The sequence below is a fragment of the Varanus komodoensis genome, unplaced genomic scaffold, assembly GCF_004798865.1.
Source record: "Varanus komodoensis strain SLA01 unplaced genomic scaffold, ASM479886v1 scaffold12, whole genome shotgun sequence".
In the NCBI taxonomy this organism is placed as follows: domain Eukaryota; kingdom Metazoa; phylum Chordata; class Lepidosauria; order Squamata; family Varanidae; genus Varanus; species Varanus komodoensis.
This window is the reverse complement of record NW_025335349.1, coordinates 14,521,742-14,538,854: the sequence shown is the minus strand read 5'-3', so window position 1 is coordinate 14,538,854 and position 17,113 is coordinate 14,521,742. Positions and strand designations below refer to the sequence as shown.

Sequence of the window (17,113 nt, the reverse complement as noted above, 5' to 3'; positions counted from 1 at the left end):
GCACAAGTCTCCTGCCTCACCATCCTATGTATGCTTTTCCCAACTCAGTGCCTATCATTATTCCACTTAACTTTGCACTGGTGAGACCTCAGCGAAAACAGTGTCCAATTCTGGACAACACACTTTTGGAAGGATTCAGGGAAACTGGGACAAGTTTTGAAAAGGGCAGCAGAAATAATCAGGGGAATAGAAACTAAGCCCTGTGGAGTAAGACTGAAAGAGTTTGATACATTAGCCTTGAGAAGACTGAAGGGGGATGTAGCCAATTTAAAGCACCTAAATGGCAGAAGATGGCCACAATCTGATCACAGAATCATAGAATAGTAGAGTTGGAAGGGGCCATGAAGGCCATCAGGTCCAACCACCTGCTGTCCACTGTCCAAGGCAACAGCATGCAAAAGATAACAGGCTCAAGTTATGAGAAGGCTGATTTCAGCTGAACATCAGCTTGGCAGGCAGCAGAACCAACTGCCTGAAGGTGGAAGTGGACTGGAGACGGGACAGGGATCTGTTAGGGAGACTCCAAACTGGATCCCTGCCTGAACCGGGCATTGCAACTCAGTGGCCTGAATGGCCCTTTCCAACTATATGATTCTATGGTAAGTCTTGGCTTCCAGTTCCCATCTGCACCAGCCAGTACGATAAAGCATCAGGGATGGTGGAATTTACAGTCCAAACCTTCTGGAACACAGGAAGGGAAACATAAAAGAGAGATGAATACAGCTTTGGGTGCAAAATGAATCATTATTATAGCTGTGTGCCAATAGCCCGTTCAGGTTGTCCACCCTGTTTGTGGGAGGAGAAATTGATGGGGGGATTGAGTAATTAATTAAATTTCACCAAATTTCTCTGGGGGACGATGAATTCCCCAAAGGCTTCTCAGGGCTGCAGTTCATCATTAGCACTGACACAGTTTTGCTAAAGAGTGATTTTTGTTTGCTTGCTTTGTTTTGTTTTTCGCACTGCCACTGCAAATGTTCATAATACTGCTCCTTCCTCATAAAGGGCTGTACTGGATGGGAGCGATGAAGCACTGAGTCCAGCTCTGCATAAAAAGTGGAGGCTAAACAGGTCTTACAGCAAATGTCTTTCCTCCTCCTTCAACAGCAAATTAAATTGGTTCTAATTAACTTCCTATTTTATCTGCGGTTGCAGCGGACATGGCCCCCACCCACCACCCTTGTTTTGCATCAAAGTGTTTCTGGAAGCCCAGGAGCAAGGCCGCCTGCATTAAAACAAGGCATGTGTTACTCACTTTGTTAAAAAGAGGGGAAGTGGCGTTTTTGACTCCACTGGCATGAATATTTCATTGGTGGTTATTTGGCAGCATCCCCAGCCCGGTGTGGGGAAGAGATGGGGTGACGCAGTGGGTTAAATCGCTGAGCCACTGGGCTGGTTGATCGAAAGGTTGACCGTTCGAATCCACAGATGGGGTGAGCTCCCATACTCTGCCCCAGCTCCTGCCAACTTTGCAGTTCGAAAGCATACAAATGCAAGTAGATAAAAAGGTACCACTTTGGTGGGAAGGTAACAGCATTCTGTGCACTTCGGTGTTTAGTCATGCTGGCTACATGACCACAGAAACTACCTGCAGACAAACGCTGGCTCCTTCGGCCAGGAAACATAGATGAGCACCGCCCCCTAGAGTCAGACATGGGACTTTGATGTCATGGGGAAACCTTTACCTTTACCTTACTCCCTGGTGTAGGTTCTAGGGATGGGAAACTGTCCCTTGGACCCTCTAAAGTTACCTGCTTTGAGCATGGATTGTGCTAGGCAAAAATTAGTAGTCTATCCAGCAGCCCCAGAAGGAAAAGTGGACACTTTTCCAACACATTGACAATATTTTTTTTTCCAGCTGAAAAATACATATGCATTATAAGTACATTTTATGAGGAAGCTAGATGGCCAGGATGAGCAAACTGAAGCATCAGGCCCTCAACCTAATTTCACCCCCCCATCCTCCACCCCCACACACATGTGATCAGTTCAGACTTCTGGCAAAAGCAATCTGCCTCCTGCTTGGCCAACAACCTTCTGTTTTTCAGCCAGGGACCAGTTAGCGGTGGCCCCACAACAAAGAGCCAGTAACTGAAGCCTAGAACAACTACCTTGGAGTTCTGGACTGTACAGCTTGAGAAGGACTTCAGTACTGGATTCCCTTCCCCTTTCTATGGTTTAGACACTAAACTAGAATATAAATCATAAGAATATAAATCATAGGCTTAGAGTCTTGCTTTCAATTCTTCATTCAACGGAATGCTTGTTTTGCTTCCTCTCTGTATCCCCCACCCTCCAATCCCTGTTAAACAAATCCCGATTCTTACCTTTTATACACTAAGTTGCTCACTGCACTCCCCCTTTTCTGGGATAAAGCTTCCGATGGACTGGAGTCACCAGACCCTAGTCTGAGGTCATCCACTACTGTCTGAATGCACATCCCTCAGTCCCACCAGCACACAGGGCTGCTGGGAGAGAAGGTGGGGTTACACAATCAAGGTCAAATGAGAATAGCAGAAGAATTTATATATGGGCATGCTTGCTGCCCTGGCATCCCAGTCTGCTTTGATTATAGTGCCTTAAGTGGTGGGTGAGAAAGAATCCTGGAGATGCATGAAAAGGGAACCATCCAATTGACTGGCGCATCCATTCAGTTCTCTGCAAATGCATTTAGCAGCCGCAGCCGGTGGCAGCAGATGGCACCCTTGGGCAGCTGCCTGAGGCCCCAGTGCCCTGGCAAATGCACTGCTAAAGTTTGCCCCCCTTTTTCCCAGTCCAGCAGTCTGCACAGTGAAGGGAACTGGGTCTAGCCACCACTGGAATTTCCTGCAATGCTTCTAACCCAGTGTCACCCTGAGGACTTCTGGGGAGTTAAAGAGAGGCTGAACCATGCAACACAGGCTCCCCAGCATGCTGCCACCAAGGCTGGGTATCTTCACTGGGGCCTGCTCACAAGGGAGGGGGCCCTTTAGAGGACGTTGCCCGTGCCAGTCTGGGGCTGGCCCAGTGGCCAATCCTGACAGCCAACCACACAAATTCATCTCCTGAATGTTAATCTGGGCACTTGCCATCCTGCTGCCTTATGGGATCTTATCTGAAATAGCCAAAAGATGTGTGTGGGCTATCCTGGCTCTCAAAAGTCAATACCTCCGTTCCATTGCCTACAGGCATGGCACTAATTTGAAAGATTAAGATGGACAGCAAGTTCATTGGTAAATCAAAAAGGAGAGACAATGTGTACAGATGGGGGAGCAGACAGCATAGATTGTTGCTTGGGCACTGATATTACACGAGCACTGGGAGGAAAAAGTCCACATTTGCTTGTCTCTTGTATGATCATGAGTCCCTACCAAATGCGGTGAGTGTGTGTGTTATGTTCTGTTTCGTTTCCCAAACTCTGTGAATGGGCCCTCTGCTATACCTAAGTAGCTTTCTTTCAAACTTCTGCAGCTTTTATAATTGCAGTTGGAATAAATCTCATGTCTATTTCTTACACTTAGCATTTTTGGCTGTTTCCATTAGATAGTCAAACCTGATCACATTGGGACATTTTACTGCATCTAGTTTATATATTTTAGCAATTGGTTTTTAGCCAGATATGCCCTCCAGAAGTGTTTAACCAGCACTAGGTTGGGGAACATTGTTGCTTGCTAGGATGGCTGTATTAAGTTTTGAACTTCATTGGTACTAGGCTGTTTATGGCAATGGTGCTTTGAGGGATATTCCTGTTCTTGTGCTGGAATATGTTTGTGTTGTGAAATGCTTTGAGCACCTTTATGTGGAAAAGCATGATATAAATACATAACAAAATAAACAAATGAATACATCATGACAAAGTCTCAAGCTTTAAAGGGCAGAGAAACAGCCCTTGGCTTTGTTGTCCACATTTGTAATCATTTTAAACATGGATTCTCAGGGATCCTTTTATATTTATGTTCACAATAGCAATGATACTACCTTATTGATACGGATGTGGTATCTATCCAATTCCCAGTTCACCCTAAAGATAAAAAGAGAGCTAGTGTAGTATACTGCTTAGAGAACTGATTTCAGGGAAGCCACATCCTAGTTCCTGCTAAGTCATGAAGCTTTGGACTTTGGGCGAGTCACTGACTCAGCTTTACCTAACTCACAGGGTTGTTTGAGGATAAAATGGAAATGAGGAAGAAGATTATGTAAACTACCTTGGGTACCTCACAAGAGCAAAAAAAGGTGGGACAGAAATGTAATAATACAAAAAGAGCAGAGAAAGTTCTGAGGTAAGAATATGATGGAAGAAACCTGTAAGATAGGTGGTTTTCTTTAGGTAGGGGGTTCTTTAGGTAGGAGATGGCTGCTTAGTGGGAATGCTTCTGTGGATGTCCTGCATTGGCAGGGGTTCAAGTAGATGACACCTTTGAGAATCCTTTGATCTTGTGATCTTAATCATACTTTACTGCATTTCAGACACTTAAACACCACAATCAGATGTGGGGGCCAGTCCTCTGGAGCAGCAATGGTCCTTCCTTGGGATTCCTCAGGTGGCCAAGCTTCCTTTTCCTGGGTCCTTGCCCTCTCCCCCAACCAACAATGATTTGGTGGTATTCTCAGGTTTGTGCAGTTTTCCCCATTCTAAAGGCTGAAATGCCCCCGAGAGCTTCTCTGAAATTGAAGAGGTTCCCTATTCCTGCTTTAAAATGTTGGGTTCATGCACAAAGGTATAACATGAATTGGGCTGGCATTGACCAGGATTTAAAGGACACAGTGTTGATTAATAAGTTTTGCTGTAGCTGTTACTTGCAGAAAATTCTTCCTTTTCAAAGCTTTACTTGAATAGAGGATTTGAAAGAGAGAGACCTTTCCATGACTTTGACACTAAAGCATGATATGTGCATAACAGGTATATGAAATGCTCTGTAAGTGTCTATTTTGTCTCTCCTTCATGCTTTGGGCAACTACTGCAAGAAGACTGACCCCATGCAGGAAAGTTGCAAGTAACGGTGGAAGTACTCCTTTGATTTGTGACAGCTTATATCAGGCATGTGGGATCTCAGATCCTGGGCCCAAATCCAGCTTCCTAAAGTCCCTGAAATCTGGTCCTTTGGGTTCCCCCAGCAACTGCACCCCTTCCACCTGGTTCCATCCTTTTCTTGATGGTTTCCCCGTTTTTCTTGGGGAGGTTGAAATGTTTCTCCTAAGGCTTAGTTACTGGCAATAAGAGTTTGCACTACAGTATGATTATATTTCTGTATTTTAATCCCACACCTTCTGACTTAGCCTCCACCCAGCACTGGAACCTGAGTCCCAAAACTGGAATGTGGCCCTTGGGCTAAAAAGATTCCCCATCACTGTTTATATAGTGAAGCCACTCATGTTACTGGATACTTTTTCTTGTTTGATTTAGTGCCATCGAGCTTTCTGAGTTGGATTCAGAGTAGGGCTTGTGGGACAGGGGTCCATACACACAAGGGGGCAGGGAGAGGGTTAGGGTCTCTGTGAGGGTCTTCACACTGCCTCCTTCCCCTTGCAGGGCTTTGGGCCTCCTGAAAAGCTTCTCTGAGGAACCCTTGGTTTCTCTGAGGAACAGCATGGCACAATCTCCACCCACATTCTCCACCAGATTCTTGCATGAATGGATGAGGTCCATCCATTAATGAAATGATCTGTGTGTTTCCACCCACTGTTCTGAAGAGTCCATGAAGAATCTTCCATTAAACATGCTTTAAATAAATAAAATGCACTCTTTACCAATTAATATAAAAATTCTGAACTGCCTGAAAGGATTTTCACAGTTTCTTTCAGAACTCAGTCTAGCCAGCATGTCTCCTACTTCTGTTTTTTAACATGTTTTATTGGCCATCAGTCATAAAAAGCTTAAGTGCAAACCTTTTTGTTATTTTCTTAAAGAAACAATCAGTTGCTTTCATAAGTAAATAAAAATTGTGAGAAGAAAATAATACTAAGAAGTATATTCAAACTGCCACACTTAGTAAATTCCTGAGAGAAATTTAGCTTAGACTAAGTTACCTGTAAATATGAACAACTAGCTTAGCAACATAGGAAAGAGCTTTTTACCAAACTAGACTATTGATAACGCCACACCAGTATTACCTATTCTGACCAGATTAAGAGAGGACATTTTCTCATCTCCTGCTTTTAACTCACTGGATTTACTTCTAGGGAGATTTGTTTGCATAGGACTGCACTCTAAGTCACACCTTTCGAACAGTGTTTTTTGGCTGGAATTGTAAACACACTTGATCAAAATTGCAATAAACTTATACATTTCCCAGGGGAGAGAACAAGTTGGACAACAGTACTGTACAGTGGTTAGCATGCTGAGCTTTGACTGGGGACATCTGAGATCAAGCCTGCAGCTTTGCTAGAATACTCAGGGCTAGTCACTCACAACCTGGCATAACCTAAGCCTCATAGGCCCGTTGAAGAGAAAAAGGAAGAGAATCCCACTGTTATTGAGAAACAATGGGATACAAATATTGTCATATTGTCATATTGATAAGTTCAGCTTTGGAAGAGGAGAACCAGGCCGTGACCTGTAATTCTCTGGAATAGGGGCATGATGAATTGCCATCTGTGCTAGAGAGAGATACACAGAGAGAAATGTCAGGCTCCCTTCTTGGGAATGGCCTCTCTCCCACCATGGCTTGGCATTTCCAATAGCAGGGAAACATTAAGATGTTAAAGGTGAAGAATATTAGGACTATAAAAAGCGATCTGAAGCTTGCAATCCTATGGACCATTTCCTGGGAATAAACCCCACAAAATTCAGAAGGATCTCACATCCAGTAAACATGTGCAGAATTGAACTATAACTGTACCTTGTGCAAAGAGCCAACAGTTCTGTATACATCGGACCCTAACCAGAAAACAATTAGCTGTCGATGCATGTTGTGCTGTACGGCCCTCTGAGATATCTACTGTAGCAGACAATAAAACTGTGGCAGTTTAGGAGAACTACTCCAGAGGAAATTATTTTAATATGTGCTTACATTGTACATATGAAAAATGTTCACATGTGGTACTCAGCAATATAATTTAAGACGCAATCCAGTGCTTCCCAATATTCCGAAGTGCATAAGCCTCCAAAATCAAGGCACACATGCATACAATGCAGGGCATGAAGCACATTGGCATTGACTGCTGCCACTCCACACCCTGCACTTCATCTAGTCAGCAGAACTGTAAGGAAGGAGGCAGGGGTGCCACCTGGATATGCCAGATATACCTCGGAGCTACGGCTCTGTATAATCCCATGGGCCCACAAGCAAAGGCAGAAGGCCCTAGGATTGCGCCTTAGAGCATGGCTTGCTACAGGAGCATTCCTGAGTGATCTTGTGAGCGGACCACAGGCTCCTAAGGAATGTTCCTGCACAGGGCAGTTGGCATGTTAGAGCAGTAAGGTGTGCAGCTCCTAGATACTGTGTGCAAACACTCTCGCATCCAGAAATGTCAGTTAAATGCAGGGATTCCGAAATGTTGGTTTGGCATGCTAGCCAGATATTGTTTATGGTCACCACCAATCCCCTCCTCTGCATCATCTGGCATGCGCAGAAGTCATGGGGCACAGTCAGGGACACCTCCCATTTCTATGGAAAAGGGGTCTTTCCTGCTACTCAGAAGGTACCCTTGCTATTTCTTACTAGCTGAAAAATCTGCATGGAAATTAGAAGTTTCAGGTAGTGCCAAGTGTTCTGCTCATTAGAGGGCTGAGGACTTGCCCTTGGTGAGCTGATGAGTCAAGTTTTGGGTGCCTGGTTAAACAGAAGGATTATTTCCAAATAGCTCTGGCAATGAAAATAGCATAGTACTAAAGCTCTGCATGCAATTGCAAATTCAGTTCTTGGCATCTCCAGTTAATAAAGGATCAGAGGTGTGAAAGTCCAATATGAGGATTCGCAGAACTGATAAGAGAGAATATAGGGCAAATCCGACCTTGCACAAGGCATCTTTCTATCTTCTTGCATAGGTTAAAGCAAGCATAATGTGTGTGTGTGTGTGTGTGTGTGTGTGCGCGCGCGCGCGTGTGTGTGCACGCGCGCGTGTGCGTGTAAAAACTTCATGTTCAACTAAAAGAGTTCCATCATCATGGCCATTAAAAAATTCAAATATTAATTGCCATCACATTAATGTTCATCTAAATAAAACCATGAACTAATTATATTTTTATCCATTATTTTGGTTTCTAGGTTTTAGAACTGCAGTCAGCACTGAGTTGTAGATACAGGGCAGGGTAGAGCTTTAAATAAATAAAGTGCCTTTGTGCAGAGTAAGTGCAGCTTTTATAGTTTCTTCTGACATTCGTTACCTTATAAATTCCATACAAAGTCAACGCCTTTGTTTCAGCTCAATACCAATGTCTCAGCAAATGTTTACATTTCGCTTTAAGAAGCTTCCTTAACCCTGCATCACACCCCAGCAACAACATAAAAACTCGATTTGCTGCTAAACCTCATTACGCACCTGTTCAACCATTTCTATATACCACAATCCTTCAATGCATTGAGCCCACAGTGTTTTCTTAAAAGCGCTCTGTTTTAGATGTGTTTGAAAGAACCCTGGTTCTCACTGTAGTAATTATGCTTACATACCATTTCTGAATTTTTGAAGTACTCCACATTAACTGGTTTTAGCCTTCCATCAATTATGAAGCCCATTCAAATGTAAAATCTGGCACATGTTCCACTAAAATACTAGAGAATCTCTGAAGTCCCGTCCAACTGACTCTATGGAGCATGTATAAAACCACAGAACATGTATGAATCCATATAACATGATGTTATCAGGGGGAAACTCAGACATGTTTTCCTTCTCTGCTCTTTAGCAACAACACTGAAGAAAGTTTCAAGAACTCTCTTTTACGAAATAACTTCTTTTACCGCAATCCCATCCAACACCAGGCATTACACTAGTACACTCAGTCTTGGATCCTGATTTCAGAAAGAGAGGTCCTTGTACGACAGAAATTCATTTTAATCTCAAAATTGTGGGAAAAGAGGAAATTGCCTTTAGAACAATGGAGCCAATTTAACAACTATCCTCAGGAGTCTGTAATTAGAGCTTCCAGCTCTCCAGTGTGAGGTAATTGCTGAAGGAAAAGCAAACTCCACTGGAAGGAATCTTAGTTTCAATGACTCAGTTAGTGGGAACAAATTAATGCTCAGAAATGGAACTGCTCACCCTTTGACCCTTCAAACATTGTGCATCATGTACATACACGGGTGGAGACAATAGTATTGCAGTATGAGGTGGGGGTGATCTGGCAGCACAGAATAATGGCAATTCTCATTCTACCTGCTTAGCTATATCCCAATTCAATAATACTTGAGTCAGAGTTACACCTGGAGTCCAGGTGATTTGATAGCTATGGATAAGTGCACATGGATTTTTCATATGTTTTGGCCAGAAGCCACTGTAGGAATGGCAGCCCCCTCAATTGCCAGAGCTACCATGTCAAGGCATTACAGGGAGTTACAAGGCATCACCAGGTCACAAATTGGCTCCAACATGTTAAATACCCGGCTTCCTGGGCTTCAAACTGTACACAAAACCATGTGCTGGTTAAGAAAGGCTGCCCCAACCAGTTAGGGTTGATTAGCTTCAAATACATGGCCATGTTTAAATAAATTAAAGTAAATACTTTGTATTAAAAAGATTATATATCTATATCTATATATATAAAATTTATATGCCCACCCAAGGGTTCCCTTAGTACACAGGCCAAATTTCAGTTGTCTAGATTTCATGGTTTTGGCATTATAGTGCTGACTAACTGAAGGATCAGCACCCTTTTTTTCTTATTATAGGTAATACCTATATTTTATAATTATACACACAAGCAGTATTATAACACTTATAGTTATGTTTTATTAATAGTACTTGCACACCACTTGCAGTTATAATACAATCTCTAAAGTACTGAACGAAACAAGACAGGCCTTAAGATACCATAGGTTAGGGATGGAAACCTTATTCCGGGGGGGCGTGGGGAATCTGGCTATCATGGAGTCCCAGTCTTGGATTCCCCAGAGGGTCATGCATCTTCCCCTGGCTCCAGCCCTCCCCCGCACCCACAACCACCACTGTTTTATGGTTCTCCCATTTTTGGGCTCCTTTTTCAAAAATTGTAAAATATTGAATGTCTTCCCTAAAGCTTAGTTACTGAAGATAAGGACTTTAAGTGACAATGTTTTGCTGGCTCTGCATTTTTGGTACCACTCTTTCTGCCCTTGGTCCTGCCTTCCACTGGACCTTGGCCCCCGAGAGCTTGTCTCAAATGCAAAGTGGCCTTTGGGCTGACAGAGGTTCCGCCTACTTGCCATAAGAGCATCTCCCTGCATGGGAGCCTCTGGCTTCCTCGTTCACCCTCTCTTCCACCTAGTTCATGGCTTGGCAAGCGTGAGGAGATTTTCCATCAACCCTGTCCCACAGGTACAACAGCCATTTATTCCTTGTTTCTGCTCCCCTCCTTGCCTCATAGAGGAGGTTCAGAAGAACAATTGAAATGACGGAGGTGAAGCAATCAAGCAGTGACGTCTGTATATACTTGGCATTGCTAACTGGCAATGTCCCTGCTGGCTGCCTCTTTGCTTTTCCAATATTTCAAAGGAATCCAAGAAGAAGGAAAGCTGCAATCACAATGCTTAGCATTGAGCATTCGGTACACTGACATTAATCATTGCCACCTAAGCTCTTCATCTGTATTCACCTTCAGCAGACTTCAGTTATAGCCCTAGTAGACATTCATCCTCAGCCTCTACAACTTCTCCCCCTCTTCTGAGCTAATAGGCCATTCCTTTAGGCACCTTACAATTTGAACTGCAACCTCATAACGGATTACGCATTGGTCTCTGCTGGTTAGAGGAGGGAATTACCAGAATGGCCTATAAGCTTCTCTACCTGGACAATCAGGTGATTTTAGTGGGCCACTCTGGTTCTGCCAGCTAATATGAAGGCTGTCACATCTGTTGTTTCTTACCCATTCTGGTGAACTTTGTCACCAAGGAAAGGCAGCAGGTCTTCCTTCTGAGCCAGATACCCTATATTCCATAAGGCCCAGTCAGCATGGCCTATGGTGAGGTATTACGGGAATGGCATTCAGAGCATGCCAGCCTTGCTGCCTAACCTGTCGCCCAAGATACACCCCTGCCTGAAGGCCTGGGAAGCTAAGAGCTCCTTCTTTACTCTCTCCAGCTACCATTAAGATGCTTCACCTGCTACATTTCCTTACCCTCCAGGGGTAGGCAACCTGATGCCCTTCAGCTGTCATCTCAAAATATTGGTGGGGGGGGGGGGCACCAGACTCCCTACACCTGCCTCACTCCATTTTGGTATTCACATTTTATCCTTTTTCCACACTACCCTCCTTCCACGGCATCGGTGGCACCTTCCATCTGTTACAGCAACAGAAACACAGCCCTATACAGACCGCTGTCCTCTGCACTTCTGCACAGTCACCAGTTAGAGGTTCTGAACCAGGGGCCTCCCAGGATTCCTTAATGGCAACACTACTTTCTCTACGCTCCACCCCTTTCCTCAGACCACCCATCTCTTGATGGTTTCCCTACCTTCGTGATAGGTTCCCCCCGTTCTGAAAGTTTGAAATACCTCTCCTAAGGTTTAGTTCCTGCCAGGAACAACTTGAAGCTGATACATGCTGGTAGCCTTTACCTCACCCTAGTTTGCCCTCATCCCCACCCACCACTGGAATGCAACCCACCACTTGAGAGTTTCTCCAAAATTGGGCCCTCAGGCTGAAAGAGGTTCAACACCTTTGTGTGAAAACAAACCTTAGAAGAGGCCTTCTCATTTGCTTGGTTCTTTGTCTGGCTAACATACCAAGCACTTATTTAACTGCAGGTTTTTATCCTGTTCTTTCAGCATGATTATTTCCAAGGTAGCTCACAATCTACTATAGAAACAGTATATTAATATAGCACCCAAAAAGAGCAGATCGTGATTGGAGCAGAAAAACTCATACAAGACATTATAGTAGTCTAAATGTTGTTGCTAAGTACCAAGGGATGGCTAGAGTTAATCTCCACCAATTTCCAGTGCTGATCCAATATATTACCTTTTTAAACAATAAAGGATGATAATAGCAGGTAGCAACCTCTGCTTAAATGTATTCACTTTCATCAGCGGCAACAAGTTTCTAAGACTTGGGTTCCCATGAGGTTTTTGCTTCATTCCATAGCAACCTGGGTCATGCTGACCTGGGCAGGAAGCTTAACACTGCTGAATGAAATTTTTAAAAGGTGTGCATCCCTATGTACAGTATTTCAAAGCTGGGCGCTGAAAGTTAGCAAAAAAATCAAACAGAAAGAGCATTCTGTGCCTCCAAATATATAGCCAAATGGACCAGCCTTCCCCCAACCTGATGCTCTTCAGATGAAACCTCTCCAAATTCCTCACCATTTGCATTAGCTGTGCTGGCTGGGAGCTGAAGGACATTCGTCCAAAATATCTGGAGGACACTGGGTTGGGGAAGGCTTCAGCAGAACGTTTTGCCTCCTTCCTCCAACCACTTCTTAATGCATGCAACTAGACTATGACCAGGGCACCAGGCAAAGATCTTTCCCAGTTCTGCTATCCAGTTCTGTTTCACAGACCCTCATCTGAGAGCAGTTTATATATGAAAACCATGCATTCCCCCTCTGCTCCCTGGGTGGGTGGCCTGTGGCCCTTCAGATGCCATTGGACTCTACCTCCTATCAGCTGGAGCCATCATGGCCAAAGGTGGGTTGTAGAATGATGGGACAACATAACCCAACATAACCCAACAACCCCATAAGAGAACCATGTGTTTCCCACCTCTGCTATAAGTCATGGCTTCCCCCTGAGCTACTAGCTTCAATGGCAAACCAGCCATTTCTGGTTAGAAATGGCCTTTGCAGAACTTTTTCTGCCTTGGCAGAGAAGGAGAAATGAGACAGAGCACTATAAATCCAGGTTCCTCTTTACAGTTACTTCACTGCCAACACTCAGCGGCAGAATCTACTCCATGAAAGGCCACACTCCCATAGTTGAAGGGCAGACTTGGAACAGACAAAACATACCCTGCCAAGTCTTACAAGATCTTTAGTAAAATGGGGTGACTGCAGCAAAACATTCTGCAACACCATGGAAAAGGCTGTACTCCGTGACTGCACAGGGAATCAGCATTCACAAACCAGGTTCTAGTATGCACAAGAAGCCCTCCCTTCCTCCTTCTCCTAAGCTTGAAGCTCTGAAGGAGAGCAGTGGATTGTTTCTGCAATGGTCCTGTTTACCTTCAGTGTTTAGATCAATATAAATGTGCTTCCCAACACTTCCTGAGCTTGAAACTGGGGCAGGAAGCAGTCAAGCCTTCTGCCCCACAGAAAGTAACTTTGAAATGGTGCCGATGGTTCTGATTTAGGCTCTAAATATATTGTATTCTCTATCATATTCTTGAAAAGCAGGATCAAAAGGCCACCTGATTGTACACCTGCATAATATGCTTAGGATTAGAATGCAGGTTTCCTAAAGGATCTGTGCAAATGGTATTATGCAACATAGCAAGTCCAATTGGTTTCCAAGAAGGCTAGATGCATGAAGTTGATGTTTCAACAAGAATAGGTAAGCTAGTTTTTCCAAAGTGTTTGTGTGCGTGTGTGCATTTCTGCAGACCTTTGAGCTCCAATAACCCTGCTGATATTTCCCTGCACAGACACATGGGTGTGCATGAACTAAGTTTAAGATTTTATATTTTGGTAACAGGTTTCACATTTGGTGCAACGTATATCCAATGATGGTAAAGCTCTCTCCAGTAGTAAGGTATGAATGTCTTTTAAGTGAAATTCTGGAATTCCTCTGCAGGAAAACAGCTCACTGCACAATGGGGGATTTGTCTCTCTAAGCCTAGCAGGATGTTCTCCTTCATCGGCAAACATCAACAGCCCAATATCACTCTGGCTATTGATGACAGGCTCTCAAACTCTTCTGCAAATGGACTTCCTTCCTGCAGCATTAAGCTAGTACTTCTGCTCCTGGTATCACAGTTGGCTGCCTTTAATGCTACAACCCAGAAATTCCCATGTAGAAATGTACTGATACATCACATCCAATTTATCTCCCTTATATGCAATTCCAGCTTCTCCTACTAAAAGGTCTAACCTCTACCTTGAGGCTGGTTTCCCCCTCTGGCTCCTAACTGTTTTCAGCCACCCTGATTTCCACAAACAAGATAGAAAGCTGGAGCACCAATTCACTTTTCCTTCCTGCCATGGTCCTTACTGAATCCTTACAATTTGTAGTGATAATTGTAACAAGCGCTGAAAGAGTCTTGGAGGAAAGGAACTAAAAGCAGTACAAAGAACACAGCAAACATTAATTAAAAGATTCACACCACTGTGAGAGGATCTTATACAGCAGAGGATGCAATGTAAGCCACAACTATGATGGTGTCTGTTGGTTCCCAGCTCAACCTCTCCCCACTCCTAGGGAAATTTGGCCTCCTGGCTTCTGCTATCAGGGTCACCGGGATGCTTCCCAGGAATAACCATCAAGCAAAGAGGGAAAGCCAGCCATCAGCCTAGGGTACAAGGGCCACCAACTTCTATCCAAGCAAGCACACTAGAGAAGGAAGAGTAGCCAGACCCAATGCTCGCTTATAACTCACCACATTGTTCTGGCCTCGAAAAACCTTTTCCCTTGTATTCCCTTTTCCTCATCTCCCCTTCCCTTGCCATCTTATTTTGAATGGTTGATAGCCCATCTCTCTCCCACCCACCCCCTTTGGTTTGAGATGCTTTAGGAGAAAAATAAGATATAAATGCAGTGAACAATTTATTACTAAGTAAATAAATGACTGTTTACTGTGAAGAAAAGTTAATCAGTGGAGAGAGAAAGGCAACCAAAAACACTTGATTCCTGAATATTTTTCTGCAATCTCCCCCAGCTTTTCTGCCTGTCTTCAGAATTCTGAACAGAATGAGAGCTTGCCAACTTTTTACATGAAAGTATGATGCAAAGCCAGGATCTTGGCTCACACGTCAGATGCCCACCTCCAAATCCCTAGGGCACAATAAGCAGAGGCAGACAACCATACAATACCTGCTCAAAAGCTTATGGCACTGATCACCTGGAGAGGAGGCCCCCCCATAGTCCCAGCCATGCTTTAAGACCAAAGTTTCCCTAGTCCAGCATCTGTCTTGATGCTTGTGGCATCATGTGCTGTTCATCAGCTTTCATCTCCACCCATTCGCCAACCTGGTATCCTTGAGATATTTTGAATGACAACTCCTAGCATTCATGGTCATTGGCCATGCTGACTGGGGCTGATGGGAGCTGAAGTCCAACCAGGTTGGGGAAAGCTAGTGAAGATGATACCAAGCTAGATGAAACAATGGTCTAACTTGGTATTAAATAACTTCATGCTTCCTTCTATAGCGCTTCAAAATATCTATTTTTATTTATATTAATATTTATATACCACCCCACTCCCATAGGCTCTGGGCAGTTTACAAGATCAAAATATCATTTCGATATAGCTCTGAAGTCACAATGAATTGTCATTCAAGTCGCAACACTTGAATGCCAATGAAATTTCAAAAGCAGGTATTTCTCATCTTAATTATTTAAAACATCTGATATTTTGCTTTACAGGGGGATAAATGTGGGCTAGACATTTTAGACTCTTTTTGCTGAGCAGCCCACTGTACTGCCCTATGGATATGTTGCTATAACTTTGCTGTAGGACAATGACTTACCTTTGCTTCTTCATTGACATCCCAAGTAAAAGACACAGCATTATAGGCAATTTCTTCAATATTCCCAATGGTGTTGAAACTCTCCTTGTAATCAGCTGTAACAAACAGCATAAAAAATAATAGATGCTTGTGTAAAACATGGATCTTTATCCTAATACTCCAGCATGTTTTCGGATTCCTCATGAGCTGCACTGATGATTTGCTGTCACATAAGCTTGGTAAACCATCCTGGAATGATGGTTGGAGAATGGCGAAAGGAAGGAAGGAAGGAAGGAAGGAAGGAAGGAAGGAAGGAAGGAAGGAAGGAAGGCAGGCAGGCAGGCAGGCAGGCAGGCAGGCAGGCAGGCAGGCAGGCAGGAAGTTTCCTACTTTTGGGCATCATTAAATGTTGCCACAATCTAATTTGGTTTTATTGTATTCCATTAGCTGAATTCCTGTGAGAAGGTTTCCCCTGCCCTAAGAGCCATTTAGGCTAAAGGAGTGGAATAGAAATCAAATACATACATACATTTTGCATTTCAGAATGAAAGTTCTGTGGCATCTGGTTTGCATGACACAACAACTCATCATGGGTAACTAAGATCTGTTGTCATGTCATCCAGTTCTAGATGGTTTCCCACAGGGTGGCTTATTTGTCAGCAACAAGCCACACTAATACATCATGGCTTGTCTAGGGGCTGTTCATACTCCAGTGGGTTATTGTGCTGTCCAAACGCGGGACAGCAAATGCAGCGTGAGATGTAGAGACTGACCAGAAAGCCACTCAGCCAGGGCAGCAGACCCCGCTGCTCCTCCTCATGATCCCGCCCATGCTGCTGCCGGCGCCCGTCCTTCCACTGACCCAGGCAGCACTTGCGGCAACTATTGACCCCAGAATATTGCACATATGTGGTTATTATCTTGGACTTGGAAGTGTGCTCTCCGATATGCAGTCTTTCCTAGCCAATTTCTTTGTCTGCTTCAGACATCAAGGGAGCTGCTGAGTAGGTAACAAGGAAATCAACACAGAAAGACCACGTATAAGCTAATTCATGCACATTTGTCAGGGTCCAATTGCCAAGTTGTCAGTGGAATATCATCACCACCACCACCACCAAACACAGTTGTGCTTATATTATTATTATTGTTGTTGCTGCTGCTGCTGCTGCTGCTGCTGCTGCTGCTGCTGCTGCTGCTGCTGCAGCTACTATTCAAACACAGTTGTGCTATTTTCTGGAGCGGAAAAATACCCTGACCCTAATTGTGCTATTTTGAAGCTCCAGTTTTTTAAAAAATGACCACAAATGAAAAGGGGTAACAATAAAAGTAGTGAGGAGGAAACAAGATAGATTCTACAGCAAAGCAAAATTAGATGCCTGCCATGCCTGGCTGGAGGACTGAGCTGG

At 43.9% G+C, this 17,113-nt stretch overlaps 1 protein-coding gene across 1 annotated transcript in view; it reads right to left on the bottom strand.

Annotated features, from left to right (window-relative positions):
- GRHL2 (grainyhead like transcription factor 2) overlaps positions 1-17,113 on the bottom strand; it is a 93,274-nt gene that overhangs the window by 35,539 nt on the left and 40,622 nt on the right. Inside the window, exon 8 of the mRNA XM_044421461.1 lies at positions 15,729-15,823. Within this exon, the coding sequence (XP_044277396.1) occupies positions 15,729-15,823 (95 nt within the window). The remainder of the gene's footprint in view (positions 1-15,728; positions 15,824-17,113) is intronic.